Raw genomic sequence first — 12,822 nt, 5'->3', positions numbered from 1 at the left:
ATAACTTATGCCTGTCCAAAGTTAGACATAAGGCAACCTTTTAAGTTGACCAATGTAGTATATTTCAGGCTGAGGTCTTTGCTCTTGCGAAAGCAGCGGAGCTGGCCTCTAAGGCACCTGCTGGCATTTCCAGAGTGAACATGTACGTAGACAGTCCAGCAGCAATCAAGACAGTAACCTCGTATCGCATATCCGCCAGAAGTGTCTGGATAAGCAGGGCAACAGTGGAAAGTGTTGCCAGAAGTAAGCAACTTCACTACTACCGGGTGCCAGGCTACAAAGGCATGGAAGGCAATGAGTTAGTGGACAAGATTGTTAAGAATGCTGTACGGCTGGCATTCGAAAACGTGATCAACATTGGGAAACCCATGCATTGTCTTTACGACGATTTTGACAGAAGCATGGTAAAGAAAATCAAATCCCGATGGAACAAGCTGCATGGGTGCCAGACTGCAAAAATCATGTGCAAAACGGCAGATCGGAGGTGCACAAAATTGCTATTGGCACTCGATAGAAGAGACTGTTGGAACATGAACGGAATACTAACTGGTTAGTGTCTGGTGGCGACACACGCCCGCAGAATGTGGCTGACAGATCGAGAAAACTGCAGGAAATGTTTAGAGCAGGGCAACAGGAGCATCTCTTGTGCGCTTCTCCCGCATTGGAAAGACTACACTGTAAGCATCTGGGGTCCCCACGGTATGATACGCTGGAGGAGGTATCGATAGTGAGGCCGCAGAGTCTGTTAAAATTCGCGTCAAGTGCAGGCATCCGAAAGGATTACTAATTCTCTTGGACCTAGGCACTGAACTTCATATGATATCGCAAAGGGCCAAAACTGGTCTATACGTGGCTTATTGGCCCAGCAGTTTAACCTAATCTATATACCATATAAACATATATATGTATACATATATTATGATGTCTCCAATGTTTCCTTCTGTTCAGATACAAACACAATATTAGAAACCTATAACTCAACCTGTATAAAGAGAATTCAAAAATTCTATTTTTTATTAACCCATCAGTGCGACATGAACTAGCGGTCTATCTTTTGCCGTCAGTTCCTTAAAACCAACTAAAGATTGGCCCAGACTTTAAGTGAACAATATGTAAAACGCTTAACCTAGAAAAACTTCATAAAAGCCAATAACAAAGAGACGGTTAAAAGCTTGACTCCAACAAGCTGTGAAGCGTCAGAATGAGAACCATGCACAGGCTGCCACACCGGATCGAAGTTATGCGTGCTCACCTCAGTCGAATAGTAATTACCCCAAATGCCGAAGGTCAGTATATCCAGTTTCGGATAAGTCAAACTTATGGAGATCGCCGTAGTATTGTTGCTACGCGTATTTGAAAAAAAATTAATAATTATTTTACTTGAACGCATATGCAAAAACTACCTCTCAAACTCCTGCCACTCATAGGTGTGCACCGGCAGCGGCATGATGCTGCCATCCACACTAGACGGCATAATGAGACGTCGCGGCGCATGCGGGAAAGCAGCGCTTACATTCAAAGCGCTAAAGTAGTATTTATTGCCAACTGTGACGCCGGCTGGGAAGATGCGACCACAGCTGTACAAATCCGCATTGGTGCAGGCGATTACTGCGCACACCTTCAACGCCGCCGGATCGACACGTTGATGTGTGGCGCGCGAGCCGCTGTATGCTGCGAGCCGATAGCGGTAAGCCGCGTAAGTATTCGCGTTACTCACAATGACGCGTGCGGCCTGAAAATGACAGCAGAACTGACCATCGTAGCATAAACTTTCATTCACTGTGGTGAAGTCGGCGGGCAGCAACTGAGTCTTAAAGATGTCCACATTGTAGTCGCGGAGCAGGTCGAGTTTGGTGAAACGCGGTGTGACGACTTCCGGCACAAAGTTGGGCTGTATAACAGGTGCCGCTTGATAGTTTTGACGATAGGCGCGTTTAGGCACGCTCGCAGTGAGCAGCTGTGTGGTGGGTTCTTCATAAATGGCTGCTACTAGGCGACCCAAGCGTCCAGCATAAATACCCGAACCGGTATTTTGTCCACTGGGCTTGCTGGCATCAGCTGCAAGTAAGTTGACATCGTTACCGAACGCCCAACCTTCTTGCAACTGCACGGCTGTGAGGAAGGGCAGCTCACTGAACCAATAAGTTGTATAGATAATATCTGTAATGCCTTGCTCCTTCACCAATACTGCGGCTGGGTCCCAATAGAGCATATCAAAGCATATAAAGTGGCCAAAAGTCACGCCGAAATCTGTGGTGAAAGTAGCATGTTCCAATTGTGGCAATACTTTCATATCGTACCATTCGTAGCGGTAGAGGTGTGACTTGCGATAGCGCGATATGACACGTCCTTGCCGATCGAACACCACATTGGTATTGTAACTGTTTAAGCCACTGGCATCACAACGTCCAACCGTTGTGGTATCGTTGGCACAAAAAACTTTCTCTACCAAATTGACCACCAAATATAGTTGACGCGAACGTGCGGCGCATGAAAGTTCCGTTAGAAAGTGATCATAATTGGGTATTTCACAGGGTGAAATCGCAAGCTGCGGATCAGGCACAAATGTGCGGAACGTGCCGTCATTCAGCACGAACTCGGGAAAGACTAGTATATCCAAATCGCGTGTGCCATCGGATTCGATGACCTCTTTCATGCGCTTGAGGCTTTCATGTACCTTAGATTTGCCTTTGCCCACACCGGGCATGTATTCGACCACGCCAGCTTGATAGGTGGGATCGGTGGGTAACGAGAGCTGCAAAATGTAGAAGTAGAATGGTGAACAGGAAAGATGACAAAAGCTGAAGCTAGCTCGTTTTGCTTCTTCTGTTTCCTAAACTATAAATACCTGCCAAGTTTGTTGCGGTCCTATGACGATTGCCAAGAAAAGCAATATCAAACTTTGCACTGTACGCATCCTGCTTAGTTTTCCGGTGTTGCCGCGCGACGGTTGTTTCGTTTATATACTAATTATCCAAGCGTTGCGCCTTTTAAATCAAATTTGATGTAAAACCGCCATAAAATCTTTCTTAATCTTATCAGTATTTTAATATTGAGATTATTATCAAAGACTTTAATTGCCATTTTTAATGGGCCAATGGGATTTGTTTTTGTCAAATAGAGTAAATTATGCCAACGAGGTATTTGAAGTGCATTTAGCAGCGTTATTTTATTGTAGGTATTGCGGCTTCTACGACCGGTGATATTTCCAAATGTAATTGAGCTCCTAAGTTTTTATTCCCAGCTCAAGAAGAGCAAAACTGGAAATAAAAATACATCAAGTTTTGGTTGGCTTGGCAATTCATGGTTCCAATCCACATTCGAAATCTTTACAGTTGATTTTTGAGTCGAACGAACTTGACTTGTGACTGATCCAACTTTAGATCAACGATACTGACACTATTTCAGATAGTTTATTCGGATTCTTTGCAGTTCAAAGTCTGAGTTTAAGGAACTTAACTTATGACTAATCTGGCTTGAAATCGATAAGACTGGCACTTTTTGAGATTGTGAAGTCGGATTCGCATAGAGATGGCTTCAAAATACCTAGTTTCATCGTTCCAATTGCACATGGAATCTTTAGAGATGAAGGTCTGAGTGAAACGAACTTTAGATCGAAAAGACTGACGCTTTTTAAGGCAGTTTACTCGGATTCGCATGGAGAAGGCCTCAAAATACCTAGTTGCTGTCCTCCAATGACACGTGGAATCTTTACAAATGAAGATCTGAGTGAAACGAACTTGACTTATGACTGATCCAACTTTAGATCAAAAAGACTGATGCTTTTTAATATATTTCACTCGGATTCGCATGGAGATAGCTTCGAAATAGCTGGTTTGATGATTCTTATTAAACGTGGTATCTTGTCAGTAGAAGGTATGATTGGAAGAAATTTGACTTGTGACTGATCTGGTTTGAAATCGAAAAGACTGACCCGTTGTAAGATTGTGAACTTGAAATGCTTCAAAATGCCTAGTTTCATCGTTCCAACTACACCTGGAACCTTTACCAATGAAGGTTTGAGTGGAACGAACTTTATTTATGACTGATCCAACTTTAGATCGACAATATGTGAGCTTTTTAAGAAAGTTCACTTAGATTCGCATGGAGATAGCTTCGAAATAACGGGTTTGATGGTTCCAATTACATGTTGAATCTTGACAGTTGAATGTTTGAAACAAAGAACTTGACTTATGACTGGTCGTGGCGTGAGCTCGATAATGCTCCTGGACCTGTTTAAGCTAGTTAACTCAGGCTCGTAGAGTGGCAACCTCGAAAAAGCTAGATACGGTTCCGAAATCGTCAAGCATCGTGCTTTAGATTACTTCAAACATCGTCCCGTTTTACGGAAAAATTTCTAATGAGTATTTAAATTGGACCTCGGACCACGATTGTGTACTATTTATTCTTATTTATATCCTCCGAAGGTGAATAAACCGATGCCTTCAAGGGTGCACTCAAGTACACAGCTGCTCTGATCTCTACCTGGTCGCTTTATTATCGCCCTAGTATGTACGGTTATCAAAGCATTTGACGGCGTGAGCTACTTTGTTCTTGTTTTTTTAATAATTAATGACCAACGGCGTATAAACAAACATTGAAGGTAGAACTTCGCCAACAACCAACATAAAAACATAAATAGAGATACACACACACGAACACATATGCATTGCTACACATACCCATATATACATATGTATATCATTGGCAAGCAACAGTGTCAACAACAACAAAAACATATCCAAAAAGTAAACGAGTAGAAATTTCCCGCAAGTTCATAAAAAATGCATGTGAAATCTTTACAGCGCGGGAGAGTGGGAGAGCACACAAATCAGCAGCGCTGCGACAGCAAGGATGCTCCAGGCAGTCAAGCAGAGTTACTAACAAATATACACTTAAATTTACGCAACTTTCTAATTCATTTGCCTTTCGAACGGTACTTTGCTCTTGCGCTCCGCGGCTTCAGGGTTATTTTCTCAGCGCTCTCAACAACAGTTTTGCGCTCTTCATACTGGAAGCTTTTTGTAGACTTTCCAGCATTGACACATGGGCGACAGCCGCCACTGCTGGCCGTGTGCCGTTAGCTGTCCGGTTGGTCACTTAGCCGCACTGTCGTACGCTGGCGCCAATTGTTGTTCGACGTTTGGGCTGGCTAGGTCTTGTGTTGGCCGACACATCGCCTTAGCGCACGCCGGACGTCAAACATATGTAATTTGGTTGCCTACATGTACTAGTTCTTATTTCCGTTACATTTTTTTTCGCTATTGAAATCCCAGTTTGTTGTGCTACTTTGGGGGGAAAATAGCGAATTTCCAACAGGTAGCCAGGCAAAGCACATTTATTCACACGCATATATCTTTTATGTACATGTATATGTATTACTCATATATACACCTTTAATACATATCTACTTGTCATATGTTTCCACATGCTCTCTTTTACGTGGCTCACGCGTCTATACATATGTACGTATGTGTGTGTGCTTGTTTGCTTAGCATATTTTCTGGCGTTAGCGTGGCTGTGTTTGCTTTGCTTGCTGTTTGAGTTCGCTCTTTTAAGTGGTATTTGTTGTTTTAGCAGTTCCTTTGTCGTCCGCTTGCCCTTTCGGGCGGTGTTGTTTTATTGTTTTTGTTTTATGTGTGCTGCTGCCAGGCTGTTGCTTTACTGGCTGGCTTTGCATTTTGCCGGCGCTGGCACAGTGGGCTTATTTGTAATAATGAAAAATATGCATTTTAAATAAAAAATATTTTTTTAATAATAAATCATTTTTTAATTTAAAAAAAATATTTAAAAAAAATAATTAAAATTAAAAAAAATATTAAAAAAAATAATAATAATAAAAAATATTTTTCTTTTTAATATTTTCAAAAGTAAAAAGTATTTTTTTAAATATATATATTTATTTTTTTTAAATATTTTTTTTTTCAAAAGTATTTTTTTAAACAATTTTTTTTTTGTTTTTATACTAAAACAATAATTTTTAATGGAATATACTATGTAAAAATGTTGTAGTAACAATTATTAAAAAAATGGTAATTTTACTTCAATAAAAAAATAATAAGGCACAGTGGGCTTATTTGTTGCAATGAACAAAAAAATTAAAAAAAAAATTATTTTTATTTTAATATACATACATATATTTTGAATAAATAAATATTTTTTTATTAATATTTTTTTCCCAAAAATAAAAAAAAAATATTTTTTAAATAACAGTTTTTTGTTTTAATTATACTAAAACAATAATAATAATTTTACTACTTAAATAATATACAGAAAAATGTTGTAGTACCACAATAATTAAAAAAATGGTATATTTTACTTCAATAAAAAATAATATGGCACAGTGGGCTTATTTATAATAATGAACAAAAATAATTTTAATTTTTTTATTTTTATTTTCATATACATACATATATGTATTTTGAATAAATAAATATTTTTTTATTAATATTTTTGTTTTTTCAAAAAAAAAAATATTTTTTTTAATAATATTTTTTTTGTTTTAAATAAACTAATGTAATAATAACTATTTTAGTATTTAAATATACATAAAAATGTTGTAGTATTAAAAGAATTTAAAAAAAATGGTAAAATTTACTTTAATAAAAAAAATAATATATAATAAACTAAATATTTTCAGTACTAAACTTAAAACAAAAATTGGTCAATTTTATTTGTTAATTTCAAGATTGTTATTTGAAAGTGAAATTTAGTACCACTTGTACCACTAGTACTATGGCTTGAGTGAGTACTAAAAATGTGTACTAAATTCAAAAAAATGAATATAAGTTTAAAACAAAATATACATATGTACATGTATAGTCTTATAGAAAAAACTTTTTGGCAAAATTTAGCTATTTTTTTTTAAATATTTTTGGTACTTATTTAATAACTAATTATTTTAATGATTTCTTTAATGTAACTTTTTTTCAATATTTACAATTTTTTTACAATAACAAATACATACATTGCCCACTGTGCCATATCAAGCCAACTCTTTATTTTTCGTAAACGATTGCAGCCTCACTGCAACTCCCCTCTCTTGCCACCATCTCTCTGGCGCCTGTGCCACTTTCTATGCCTCACCTTTACGCTCATAGCACGATTTTATACGTGTGAGTTGTCCACTGCTTGACACATTTGAAGCGCTGCTTTGACCCCCGGTTGTTGTTTGGCCTCTTTACCTGTGTCGAGTGTCGAATGTTGGCCCCTTCAATTGACCAACAACCAGTTAAGTGCCTGATGGCGATTTGTGTGTATAAAGTTTGAGAGGGGAAAGTCATTTTTTCATGTCAACGCATGAAATTACGTACAAATATAGGCCGCATATGTGTCTCTGCGTGTGTGTGTATCTTCTAATACATATAGCATGTGAGTGGGCTGAGAAAAAGTTTGTCGATTTGAATGCTCACAGCTGAGTAATAGAAAGCAAAGGTGCAGAACTTATGCTCCCGTGAGAATAATTATTAATATTATTATTTTTTTTGTATACCATTTTCAATTAATCATATTTCTTATATTTACATTTTTATTTATTTTTTTTGTGCTTATTTTCTTATGGCGTCCAGTGACTTTTACGCTCAGGTGCCTGCCATTTTCTCTTCCTTTCAAAGCGCCTTGCCTCAACTTCAGCTAATCAATGCACCTCAAAGAATAACTGTTTATTTTCTCACTTACTCACTAAGCCGCTTACATTTTGTTTCGTTTTTGTTCTTATCTCCGTTAGCACTATTATTATAACAGTAAAGCTGTTTGCCATTATTGTTGCTATCAAATTCCTGCCGCTCACTGTCAAACACTTTCCATGCGATTTAACTCAATTTAGCTCAACTGCGGTGTGAGAGGCTTAAAGTGTGTTGCGAATGGCGGCAATGGAAAAGTCACAAGTTATAAATAGCATAGAGAGACCAGTAGGAAAAAGTTTGTGTGTGAATGTCAGGGACAATATTATGGATCAAGTATTGAGTTTGCCTTTACTAAGGATTGATATGAATACAATAAATTTCGCTTTGACATTCTTTTCAGAATAATTTTTGTATTAAAAAAATATTCTTTAAAAATTCATACGATTTTAAGTCGGTATATATGTATATTCAATCTGAATATATATGCAAATACTCATCCGCCTTTTTTCGAATAAAAATATCATAAAATGATTAAATGACAGCAATAAAGCAGTGACACTTGTTTCTGGCTTATAAAACACTCGCCAAATGATATGAAATCTTCACAGCAAAACATATGTACATACATATAAGCAGACAGATATATTTACAGATTCTCAAATTGCACGCGCATTTATTTGTGCTATCGCTGTTAACTCATAAAAGTACTTTTTATGACCAACAACAAAGGTCCGTAAGGTGCTTAAACTCCAAAAAAATAATATAAGAGGAATAAAGAAAGTATTATATACGCTGTGTTATATATCCTAAGTAGGTACATATAAGGCAATGGCCTGTTCTCGTGTTTGTTTTAAGATTAGCGCTTGAGTCTTTTCGACAACTCACTGCCAAATAAAAAGTGTAGATTATTAGCAAATATTTGCATGAAATGTATAATTTTTGAAAAATAGAACTGAAAAAGTATTTTCATAAATATGGGCTGATATACGGGTTAGGTTTGCACCAAGACTGAGTGGCCCACTAAACATTTACATGATAATATGACAGCTTTATTGCCAAGCCAAGGAGGATGGAGCCATGTGTAGAAGTTCACTCAAATGAGGAAAATTCTCTGAGCGCCATTCACTTGGGAGTTGCCAGAAATGATTATTTTACATATGACTCAAGCAGCTCATGACTTACGGTCTTAGACCAAGTATTCTCTAGGTAGCCAAAAATATCTGTTTGAAGGCTAGTTAAAGTGATAAGGCGAATCCTCCGTCCTCAAAGCTGTGCGCTGTGTTTGAGAGCCGTCACGTAAAAAAAACACTCCCAATGAAAAGCTAAGTTGGCTATAACCAAGAAAGCGATGTCTACGCCAATAAAGAAGGAGAAAAAGATAGCCAAGTCACGCACTTCCATATTGTTTGCGTCTATATACTTGTATAATATAAGTGTATGATATCTCAAATACAGTGTGATAATGCTAAGAAGAATATAAAAAGATAAAAAAAAAAAATAAGCTGAGATCCATAAAATAACTTTCAGGTAGATAGCGGAAGGAAAGCATACACACGATTTTTTCTTACACATGACTGATTGTTATATATGACACATGATCTATGCAGTCTTTTAATGATTTTCCGATTTTATATATGTGTACGATGTTTTCATAGCAAAACATATATATGTATGTACACACACATTTATAAAATTTATTAACCAATGTAGAAGTCTATGTCAAACCGCCTTAAAAAATTGATTATTATGCCAAACTTACAAGGTCATTCATACCCTATATGTATGTATGTATGTATGTAGGTGTTCTCGTCGGTATATGTAATATATACAAATATATTAGCTCCCTAATATTACAGTAGTACAGGTTTAGCATTGAAATTCCAAAATTTTGTACTAAAAATAGTACTAATATTTTGTACTAAAAATGTATTAAAACAGTTAGGGTTGATTTGCGTTCAAGAATTTTGATTTCAACTTCTTGAAAAGAAAATGAAAAGTGCATAATTCAATTTAGTACTAAAAAAGTTCTAAAAATTGGTACTAAAATATACTAGAAATGTACCGTTTGGTACTAAAAATGTACTAAAACAGTTGGGGCTGGTTTGCGTTTAAGAATTTTGATTTCATCTTCTTACAAAGAAAATGAAAAGTGCGTAATTAAATTTAGTACTAAAAAAGTTCTAAAATTTGATATTGAAATAAAATTTACAGAAGTGTTCGAGAAATTTTATTTGATTTTTTTTTGTATAGGAAAATAAAACTGATACTAAAATTAGTTCTAAAATTTAGTAAATTTAGTACTAAAATTTAGCACTTAAATATCATAAAAATTTTCATGTCCAAGATCTTTAGTCATGAAAACAAGTGTAGCTCGATTATATTGGTACTAAATTTGTTTCTAAAATTTTGTACTAAAAGTGTACTAATATATGACTTTCATGTTTACAAATTTTGCCTTGATATTTTCGTAAAGAAAATGAAGAGTGCGTAATTAAATTTAGTACTAATATGAATTCAAAAAGTTAGTACTAAAAGTGTACTAAAACTCATAAAACAAATTAAAAATTTTGTACTACGCGTGTAGTTTAAATAATTTTATGTTGTATTTAAAAAAATTTATTTTTAGTACAGAAACTGACGTTATCGAAAAAATTGTCATCTAATATGGTGTTCAAGTCCATAAAACAGTAGAGTTATCATTGAGTATACCATAAATTCGTGCGAAATTAATCGAAAGCAACTATGTACAAGGGCATACAATTGTGTACTAAAATTCTTAAACGCTATGCAGGCTTATAATTACATATGTACATATGTATATGTATATTATAATATTTATATATTATGTATGTATGTTTAGAAAACTGTTAAAACGCAGGGATATACCGTTGAAGTACTGAATTTGGTTACGAAATAGCTAAACAAGTAAAAAATAAAACTAAAAACTTGTACTAAAATTTAGTCAGCCCTTAATATTCACAAAAAATGTTAGTACTTATAATTTCATAATTTTTAGTACTAAAATTTGTTTACTGAAAACATGTACTCAAAATGTACTAAAATTTAGCACGAAAATGCAAAGGATTGTAGCAAAACTATTTTTTAGTACTAATATTTTTTACTGAAAAAACTTGTACTAAAAATTTAGTCCACCAAATGTACTAAAATTTAGTACAAAAGTTTAGTACATAAATGTAATTAATTTTTTTACGTTTTCACTGCTAAGAATAGCAAAAGCATAAAAATTATAAAGCATTTGATGCTAAAAAGATGTAATATTGGCGCCTAGAAAATTAGTACTAAAAGTTATATAATTAATTTTGTGCCGAAAACTATTATTTTTCTCTGCAATTTTTATAGAATATGCTATTTTCTCTAGAAATCTCTAGTTCGCATTTACCAATATGTACTGGCAGTGGCCGGCAGCTTTTCATGAAAACAAAAGTCTAACGCAAGCTTAATACAGACATATGTACATATATGATATAGCCTTGACTTTTGGCTTTTTTTGATACCCACTTCAGGATTTCCTTTAACGATTTTTCTTTTGATTTGATTTTCCAGTCAACAATTTTTCTAATATCGCACATACACACACACACACACAGATGTCTGTGCATAAATGAATGAAATTTGTTGTTATATCCGGCTGCATGGGAAGAAGAACTCTTAACATTTACGCTCGGTTGCTTGGTTTGGTTTGCTTTTGATTTATTTCGGATTATTTGTATGCGAATACATAAAAAAAGAGGTGGAAAATGAGAAATACAAAGCAGCATTAAAGGGACCACGTATGTGTGTGTGTGTGTGTGGGAAAAATTGGACGCAAAATATGTGGCCGCACAAAAAACTTATGCTCAATACAGATTTATACAAATATGAGTACATATACATATATAGATATACCATATATACATATATGCACTTATAGACGGTTCTCTGCGCCATCTGCATGCTCGTGCGCGCATTTGTTTGCAGCATTTTGTGGCAAAGCAATCATACAACAAATTTAATCCCGCTAAGCGGCTTTCACGTATTTTGTTATATTTTTCCTTTTTAGTTTATTTTTCCACTATTTCAGCGCTTTTCTGCTTAAAGCCAAGCGAGTGTGAGTAATGCTGACAGGAAATCCAGCAGCGAGGCGGCTATATGAGTATGTACCGTTATTGATAGCTAAATGTTTGCTAATGTGTAGAATCATACAAATGTACATTTGTGCATATTTACAATTTACAGCTTATTTCCGTTACTCAGCCCAGCTGCCACGCTGCTACGTCTCACAATAATTTTTATTTCGTTTGGCGCACTTTTCACTAACTCCAACCGCATTTCACACTGTTTGTATATAATTTGGTTGAGTATACCCTCAACAGCGTATATTAAGTTTAGCTCAAAGCTTATAATATAAAACCAGCGTTGTAAACCCTATAAAGTACATATGTGTATAGAAATGATCAACGTGACGAGTTGCGTCGATTTAGCTATGCCTGCTTGTAAACGCAGACTAGTCTTTTAATTTTTGAGATATCGATATGAAATTTTGCACACGTGCTTTTCTCCCAAAAGAACTGTTCACTTTGAGGGAAATGCCGATATCGGACCACTATAGGATATAGCTGCCATACAAACTGAACGATTGAAATCAAGTGCTTGTATGGAAAACTTTTTTATTTGACGAGTTATCTTCACGAAATTTGACACCGGTTTTTCCCTAGGACAACGCTGCAACCTCCGACGAAATTGTTCAGATCGGACCACTATAGCGTATAGCTGTCATACAAATTGATCGATAGGAATCAAGTGCTTGTATGCAAAACTTTTTTATTTTACAAGATATTTGTACGAAATTTAGCATGCATTACTGCCCAAGACAGTGAAAATATCCGAACAAATTGCTCGATCAGAATCATATAGTGCTATAACCTGATGATTGAAAAATACTTTATGGAAAACTTTTTCATTTGAAGAGAAATCTTCTCAAAATTCGGCAGATATTATTGTCTAAGGCAATGTTATAATCTCCAAATAAATTGTTCAGATCGGACCACTATATCATATAGCTGCCATACAAACTGGCGGATCAAAATCAAGTTCTTCTGTAGAAAACTTTTTTATTTGTGTTGGGTATTATAGTTTTGGTGCAAACGAAGTTAAATTTTTATTTTGCTCTTTACCATTTTTGCTGTGAATCACTTTT

At 35.4% G+C, this 12,822-nt stretch overlaps 1 protein-coding gene across 1 annotated transcript; it reads right to left on the bottom strand.

The window, feature by feature from the left end:
* Positions 1 to 987: 987 nt before the first annotated feature.
* LOC126758207 (vanin-like protein 1) lies at positions 988 to 2,952 on the bottom strand. The gene is made up of 3 exons (XM_050472325.1): positions 2,849 to 2,952; positions 1,404 to 2,755; positions 988 to 1,343 (listed from the first exon to the last, which is right to left on the bottom strand). Exons 1-3 carry the CDS (start codon positions 2,915 to 2,917, stop codon positions 1,127 to 1,129), a joined length of 1,638 nt encoding a protein of 545 aa, XP_050328282.1. The 5' UTR covers positions 2,918 to 2,952; the 3' UTR covers positions 988 to 1,126.
* Between the last annotated feature and the right edge of the window lie 9,870 nt (positions 2,953 to 12,822).

The sequence above is a fragment of the Bactrocera neohumeralis genome, chromosome 5 (assembly GCF_024586455.1).
Source record: "Bactrocera neohumeralis isolate Rockhampton chromosome 5, APGP_CSIRO_Bneo_wtdbg2-racon-allhic-juicebox.fasta_v2, whole genome shotgun sequence".
Taxonomy (NCBI): domain Eukaryota; kingdom Metazoa; phylum Arthropoda; class Insecta; order Diptera; family Tephritidae; genus Bactrocera; species Bactrocera neohumeralis.
Note: the sequence above shows the minus strand (reverse complement) of the source record. Positions and strands in the feature narration are given on the sequence as shown.

Bases quoted from the DNA above. Each gene is read 5' to 3' on its own strand.
- LOC126758207 (XM_050472325.1), bottom strand. From the start codon at position 2,917: ATGCGTACAGTGCAAAGTTTGATATTGCTTTTCTTGGCAATCGTCATA. The intron at 2,756-2,848 runs GTATTTATAGTT...TACATTTTGCAG, and splicing joins GACCGCAACAAACTTGGCAG to CTCTCGTTACCCACCGATCC. The intron at 1,344-1,403 runs GTAGTTTTTGCA...AAATACGCGTAG, and splicing joins GAGTGGCAGGAGTTTGAGAG to CAACAATACTACGGCGATCT.